General features: G+C 44.7%; 1 protein-coding gene across 1 annotated transcript in view; it reads right to left on the reverse strand.

The window, feature by feature from the left end:
- Ces5a (carboxylesterase 5A) overlaps positions 1-8,137 on the reverse strand; it is a 30,627-nt gene that overhangs the window by 18,235 nt on the left and 4,255 nt on the right. The window contains exons 3-6 of the mRNA XM_031336971.1: positions 6,963-7,101; positions 5,031-5,164; positions 2,823-2,976; positions 443-547 (exon numbers count right to left, since the gene is read on the reverse strand). Of these exons, the coding sequence (XP_031192831.1) occupies positions 443-547; positions 2,823-2,976; positions 5,031-5,164; positions 6,963-7,101 (532 nt within the window). The remainder of the gene's footprint in view (positions 1-442; positions 548-2,822; positions 2,977-5,030; positions 5,165-6,962; positions 7,102-8,137) is intronic.

The following is an 8,137-nucleotide window of genomic DNA, read 5'->3' on the forward strand; positions in this document are numbered from 1 at the left end:
AGTTCGATTCCCAGCAACCACATGGTGGCTCACAACCATCTGTAATGGGATCTGACGCTCTCTTTTAGTGTGTCTGAAGACAGTGACTGTACTCACATATATAAAAATAAAATTAATAATGATTTGTAATATAAATATCTCTGTTATCTGATGATCTTAAGCAACCCCTGTGAAAGGGCCATCTGGTTCCAGCCCACCAAGGGATTGTGACCCACAGGTTGAGAACCACTGCTAGGACAGACATGCACACACCCACAGGTTCCATAATAGTGCAGTGCCATGCTGTGTAGCTGGTCCCTTTCCTGCTGAACAGACCTTCCATATAGGCACAAGGCAGCCCTTGGATGGGTCTGAGGTTCTTTGGACATGGTTAGTAAGGAAATCTAAGCATTTGATTAGAAGCGGGCTTTTGAGCACTGAGCAATATGAACAGTATACCTACATCATGTTTCAGTTCATTATCAAGGCTCTTCAGGCTGGGGATGATTGCCACTCCACTTTGCATGATGGCTCTGTGGAATAAGCCCGTGCTCAAAGGAGACAGAATCTAGAAAGAAAATGTAGGAGATCCAGCAGCAGTTATTCCAGAACCACGCCCATCGTGATCTATTCGGTTCTTAAAGACATCCTCCCACAAAGCCTGCTTTAGAATCCAAGCTTTGGCCTGGAGAGTCCTGCTTGAGAGTTCAAGGCTTAAATGAGTTATTTCACCTCTGTGAGTCCCCATTTCCTTATTTTTTTTTTCTTTTAAGATAGGATCTTACTGTGTTGCCCTAGCTCCCTCAATCCTTCTGCTTCAGCCTCTGAGTGTCAGGATTCCTGGCACGTACCTCCATGATTGGCTTCGGGAACACTTAAGTCAGCTATTCTGACATGGTTTCTAGTGTCTTTATTCCCTTGTTACTGGCAAGTCACTTACTATTTCCAAGGGTTGGTTTATTCCTCTGAAACACTGTAGCAAAGATTGCATCCATGTCATAGATATTTTTATTTAGGGTGAAAGAAGTAATGAATATGAGTCAACCTCTGTGGCCAGCCCTTCCGTGGCCAGCCCCTCCCCCTCAACAGCCAGCCACTCCCCTCCACAGAGGCTGCCTGATTGCTAACATCCACTCAGTACCTGGTCAATTTCATAGTTCTCCTTAGAAGGCAACATTAGAAACATAAAGTTACCTTGAGTACCGGTGGCCACTGCCCAGCAGAAACGCTCTTACCCCACTACTACTATAACTGTTCTCTGATTAGCAGGTCAGGGAAATGCTGACTAGGTGGGGACAGTCATTTTCTAGCAGATTCATACATTTCTCCTCCCACCAGTCTTGTGCCAAGAGTCAGGTGTGCTTTTTCAATGTTGCATTGTCAGCTGCACTAGTTATTGTCATTACATAGTCAAGGGACTCTCATAAGAACCAGTGGGCTTCACATATAAAAAGAAAGCATTGTGTCTAGGGAAAAAATGGTAAATATAGGTGGCTAAAAAAAAAAATCGCTGTCAAATTAGTGTGGGTAATAGTTGAATATTTTAGAGAGAACTATAAAAACCTGCTATACTGTTACAATGGTGTAAGAGCGACTTGCTATAAGCTACTTTGCAGACTATAAGCTACTTTGTATATATGCTTAAATGGGTGCTGACTGGAAAAAAAAACCTCAGAAACTGTACTCCAAGGCAATGAGTTCTGCAGCTGACTTATAAAAAAAAATCCACATCCAAACTCTGGACATCAGACAAGCTCTAAAAGGACAATTCCTATATCCTGTTTTCAGGGAGAAATGAATGCTATATGTGTACAGCTACAGGTTTTTCAATGTCTTTCATTATTTGTGTTTAAACGAGTTTTTCTAGTGAACAATGCTATGGTTTGTGTGACTCCTCCTGACCCCAAGAAGGTCCAAATGTTAGATGTTTGGTCTCCAGGATGGTAGTATTGGAGAATAGTGTGAAAAAGGTAGAGCCAAGGAGGGGGCCATGGTGTTGAAAAGGACCTGAGTGGCTCTCACAAGAGAGTGGTAACTGAGCAGGCCCAAGTATAAGCACCTCTTTCTACTTCCTGCTTCAAGATGTGGTGTTCTTCCTTCAGGGACTCACACCCTGTGATACCACCTGCTGCCGTGTGTGTGTGTGTGTGTGTGTGTGTGTGTGTGTGTGTGTGTGTGTGTGTGTGTGTGTGTGTGTGTGTGTGTGTGTGTGTGTGTGTGTGTAAGAGAGAGAGAGAGAGAGAGAGAGAGAGAGAGAGAGAGAGAGAGAGACTACCCACAAATGCTTACCAGTACCGATGACTAGATTATAAAGATTCGACTCTACAAACACAGGGATTCCCACCCACCCCCCTACCCCCCAAAATCATCACTAATTATGTAACCTTAGGAATTCATCTATACTCTCCTGGTGACATCTGTCTTGTTCATGAAATAGATTGTGCCCCAGACTCACAACTTGTCTATGCAGCAATATGTATTCTTTAAAATGTTTGTTCTACTCCGGTGGACCACTCCACACCCATGTGGATATGGGCAGCACAAACTGAACGAGGTAGCTTATTCAAAATAAAGGATGTGAGGTATGGAGAGTCAGCTTTTGGAGGAGTTTGTGAAAGGATTAAAGGAATGGACGTAATCAAAATACACCGTGTGCACATATAAAATTCTCAAAGAATTGATACAGGTGTCTTTTTTTAACCCTAAGGAAATAAAAAAAAAATATGTTATATGTATTCAACACAAGGGCACCAACCAAATGTAGATGATGTCTCTTGTCTTTATGATTGTAATCCACCACCACCAACCCCCACCACAGCCAAGTCATGAAGCCGAAAACTCACGAGGCTAGAAATGCTTATGGCTCCTGCTGACCCACCAAAGACGGTCACAGAGTTGGGGTTTCCACCAAAGTAGTTGATGTTCTCCCTGACCCACAGCAAGGCAGCCAGCTGATCCTGGAAGGCCCAGTTCCCAGGGGCATGCTGGTCCTGTGTGCTGAAGCAAGAGGCAAAGTGAGAGCTCTTAGCTGGCTAGCATGAGTCCTGCAGTCACCAGTCAGATCACATCCCCAGTCCCCAGTCTCAGTCAGGTGTGAGCTGGCAGGACATTGAGAACCAAAGTCCTGCGTAAGCTCGGGGCACTAGGTCTAGTCTTCATTTTCTGTGATTTCCTCAAGAATGGTGGAATTCTTAAGAGAAGTGCACAGGCAATATTTTATGTCTATTGTTGGGGTATTGTTGGCTCCCCTTAACCCATGGATCCCCTAAAATGTTCTGCGGCTAAGAGTTATCTCTGCCTCTTGAGCCAAGCTTTCTTGGACAAAGAAATTCCAATGAATGACAAATCCCAAATTGCCTCCTTATTAACAATAAGCAGCAACTGTGCCTAGCATGGCCCCAAGAAATGTTCAGCTAAGACTCCTAAAATCGCCATAGCCCGTGAGACAGATGGCTCTGGACATTGTCCTCTTTGCCTCTCTGGATTTTCTCTGTCCTGCTACTGAAAGATTAACTTGTAGAAACTGCATTGCTTGGGCTTCAGCATGTGCCGTTGGCAGGAGGTACTGAGTGGAGAGAGTCTAGGCTGTATATCCCACCACCCCATGTGCCTTCCATGTTGGACAGAGAGGACTGAGCAGTGACACACTAACCCCAGACTGTGCTTGGCCCAAGTCTTTTCAGATAAATCTGTGAACACGCAACCCTTTTAAACAGACTGGGAAATCTAGGCACAGAGATGGTAAATCTCCTTGTCAGAAAGATGGAGAAAGGATTAGGAGTCGATGGTTCTGTCCTCAGAGTCCACTCTCCTAATTACACTCCAAGCATGTGCCTCAGAAACGTGCCTGCTTCCCAGAACTATTGAGAAACTCATAGGGAAGCACATGAAAATAACAGAACACATCAGTACTGGGACCCAGAACTGCTGTGTGCTTTGCATCCTGTGAGAGAAACCTCAGCATCCTATCTATCCCCTAGCATCCTCCAGTTCTCCAACCTGTTCCTCCTCCTACATCCCTTTGTCTGTAATCACAGCTTGCTAAGGCTACGTTTTCATTCTCAGCCCTCTCCAAGCCCTGCCAGTTTACCCTTCATTCCACAATGTGTCCCACAAATCCTCCCCGAAGGAGAAACATCTCCCAGAAATCACTACAATCTCTAGGTGTAGCATAGGATTCATTGCTCACCTGGGCAGCCTTGGGCCAGTCACCTAACCACTTGGCCTCAAATTCCTCATGAAACTAAGGATAAAGATAGTGCCTGCTCTGTGGGACTGCTGAAGAGACAGATGCCAGGCACACTGACTTACATCTGCTTCCTCTTGCTTCTGTGATCCAAAGCTCTATAGATTCAGTAAGTCATCAGTAGCCTCCTTACTGGCCCCCCATATGTTACTGAACAGCCATCAAGTATGGTCTAGCCTCCAGTCTCTTCCAAATATGCTACATTTCTCTGAGCAGGGCACTTCTAGGACCCTTACCATCTTTTAAGGATAAAGTTCCAGATTCCATGAATACCATGGCAACCAGCTCCCTGCCCAATCAGGCCTGTCCCAGACCATCAGATTCACAAAATTCCAGGTCCCACCACTGGGCTACATTTCTGTCTCTGTCTCTTTTGCAGCTGCATGGGCCATGTGAATGCCTTCTACTCAGTGACAGGTGAACAGAGTGGCGAGTGGAGGCTGGCCCAGGAACACTTCTCCTGTGTGGCCCTATATGCTTTCTTTGTTGCTGGTCAAATGAAGATGGAGAGCATCTGCATCAGATCCACAAGATGGAAGAGTCCTAGGACCCTGGTTAACCAAGTGCAAGTACAATGTTGATCAGGGGCACAAACTTGGGCTGTCCTCAACGAGAAAGAGGTCTTTTTAAACTGCTAGGATTTTAGGGGTTTTATGATAATGTGCTAAACTGCCAACCTAATTAGGATCTAATTTACTCAATGCCACTGAAGGGTTCATTCATCCTAAGGTAGATAGATGGCTCACAGAAGCTGCACAGCTCCCTTTGTGGTCTGCTGGAGTGCCATTCACCAGAAGAGACTCACTTGAAGAAGCCAAATATTCCTAGGCGGTACTGGATGGTCACAACCAACACATCCTCATAGGCAGCCAGGGCAGAGCCATCAAAGATGGAGGCTGAGCCAGTCTCAAAGCCACCGCCGGGTATCCACATCATGACCTGAGGAGACAGAATCACTCCAGTCAGTCCTTTCCCATGTTTTTTTTTTTTTAATTGAGGAAAATACAAGTCTGTCACTCTTCTTTTTAAGTAGGCTCCAAGGTCTTGCCTTTTGAATAGACACAGGGGTAAGCATATAGACTCCTGGCACCTCAGTAAGTAGATTGGATTAGTTGAGTGAGCACTGACAGGCCACTCAACCATCCTGGGATCCTCCCCCACAACCTGTGAGTTGTGACCCCTCTGGGGTCAAATGATCCTTTCACAGAGGTCACCTTAGACCATCAGAAAACACACATATATTTATATTATGATTCATACCAGTGCAAGATTATAGTTATAAAGTAGCGATGAAAGTAATTTTATAGCTGGGGGTCACCACAACTCAAAGAATGGTACTAAAACGCTGCAGCGTTAGGAGAAGTCTAGAGTCACCTGGAAGATATGCTTCCAAGTGAGTGTGGGAGGGGTTGTTCAGATTAGGTTAGCCTCTGGCCATGGCTTGTGAAAGACTGTCTATATTAGGATAGCTGGAGTAGAAAGGCTCCTCTGAACGTGAGCCTGGAGTCCTGGGCATGTCTCTGATCCTGACCGCGGATTCAGGAGGAGCAGCTGCTCCAGTCTGCACTGGCTGAGCCTTCTCTGCTATGACAGACTGGCCCCTAGAACTGTTAGCCAAAATCAACTCTTCCTTCCGAACTTGCTTTCACCTGGATATTCTATCACAGTGATAAGACAAATCACTAAGACTATTACTAAAGATGAAGAGGGTTTGTTTTTTGGGTTTTTTGTTTTGTTTTGTTTTTTTGTTTTTTTGTTTTTTGTTTTTTGGTTTTTTTTGTTTTGTTTTGTTTTTTTAGGTTTTTGTCTTTCTTTCTTTAAATTCAGAGAGGGGGAGTACAGGAATCTCTTATTTAGGAAAAAAATAGAACCAATGAACACAAAATACTATTCAAATGATATTGTCACTTTCATAGCTCATAACAAATCCCTTCCATTTGTCTAACTTTGTATCCTAGATGATAGCCCTTGAGTCAGAGAAAGAGAAGAGAGTCATGGAGGGGAAGCTTTGTACAACATAGAGCATGCATGTGTGTATTCCTTGTGCCTTAACTTGCCCATCTGCAAATTGGGTTCAACCACTCTTACACAATGTGTTAAATGATGCAGTGTTCAAGGACTGGTGCTCAGTAAGTACTTGACAAATGTTACTGTCATGATATGTGGAAAAGCACGAGGAGAGAGGGTGCTGAGAGAGGAGGTGGCTAAAATGCAGACTACAGAAAGCCTTCCTTTCTTCGTTCATTCTACAGGGTTCCTTATGACTTAAACGAATCACTGGACATTAGTACCTGACTCAAGTAGAAAAGAAAAGTTGAATAATTATATTTATAAAAGTGGGTCCTAAACTAAAAAAAAAAAAAGAAAGAAAAAATCAAAATGTATCTTTTCTAAGAGGCACAGACAACTTTAATACTTTAAGACTTATATTTTCCTCAATTTAAAAAAAAAAAAAGAATCCAACAACCATGGGGAAGGACTGACTGGAGTGATTCTGTCTCCTCAGGTCATGATGTGAAAAACAAAATGAAAATTGAATGTTAAACCACTACCACTGAAATATTCAACCGAGACAATGACAGAGGACAGCTTCCATTATGATTAAAAAAAAAAAAAAGTTAGTTGTGTGATGGACTTTTCCTCTTTCCCACTAGGAGGCTCCGTCTAACTCCAGATGCCCCATGCCCAGCTGGTTCCCAGACCCGCTCATGGACCCCAGTGCAGCAGGCAGCCTTACCGGGAGACTGGAGCCGTCATTGGCATGAGCTGGTGCATAAATGTTGAGGTACAGGCAGTCCTCTGACACTCCAAGTTTAGGGTAATGTACTTTGAGCAGTTTTTGATATATGAAGAGCCACTCTAAGTTCTGAAAGCACCTGAGAGGGAGGGAGAGGGAGAAGAGGAGGGAGAGAGGGGAGAGAGGAGCGGGGAAGAGAGAGGGGGAATTAAGCTCTCCAGCATCTATGTCAGCATACCTTCCTTGGAGGAGCCCATTCCTGGGACAGAAACAAGGCCCAGGGAACCCTTCTGAGCACAGAGGCACGTCGAAGCTATTGGCACAGAATCTGATTGTGCCTGGGGCCCCCTCTTTCAGAAACAAGCAAGCAAACTAACATATCATGAGCCCCTTTGATTCAGTACCAGGATAGGAAACCCATTTTCCAAAATAGCTGTGCCATTAACCTTCAGCACACTCCCTGTCTGTGCCCACCACTGAGTCGCTTTGCAGAGGCCCTCTCCCACTAGTCTCTCTTCTACAGCCAGAAAAGCAAAGGGATCTCTTGACAGCCTCCGTATCAGGAACCCAGACAGATGCAGGAAGGCTCCTGCATCCAGGCTTCGCACAGTCTATCTCTGCCTGGATTACTTCTCCCTGTATGTTCTGGTTCACCATCCTTCTTTCTTTCAGATTCAGTCCAAACACCCTCCTCCAGGAAGCCTTCTGAGGTTTCACCAAAGGGCCATAGCTCTTCTTTCGAAACACCCACCAGAATGTGGGTTATGCCTGAGAACTTGCCCTAGGCTTGTACATGACATGAGCATCTTCTCCAGCTCAATTGTGAGCAGCTAAAAAGTCTACGAGACTGGATTAATCACTTCCGCATCTCACAGTTCCTACCGCAGGGCCTGACACACACTGAGTACACTTGATCTTAGCCCAAGGGCTAAGGGATGATTTCAAAGAAACTGTGTGTGGATATTTCCGCCATACTTAAGTGCTCCATGATTATTGTTTCCTTGATAGAGGTGTGGACACTCATGAAGAAGAAGCCACCGCTGAAATACATTCCTTTTGGGGTATTTATGTTCCTTGCTTCTTTGTATGTTGTTGTTCATCAATTCAGGCCTCACTGCTTTCCCTGAGGCATGCCTGACCTACCCTTAGGCTGGGATAGTTTTCCCTGAGGCATG

This window comes from Mastomys coucha, unplaced genomic scaffold, assembly GCF_008632895.1.
Source record: "Mastomys coucha isolate ucsf_1 unplaced genomic scaffold, UCSF_Mcou_1 pScaffold22, whole genome shotgun sequence".
Lineage (NCBI taxonomy): Eukaryota > Metazoa > Chordata > Mammalia > Rodentia > Muridae > Mastomys > Mastomys coucha.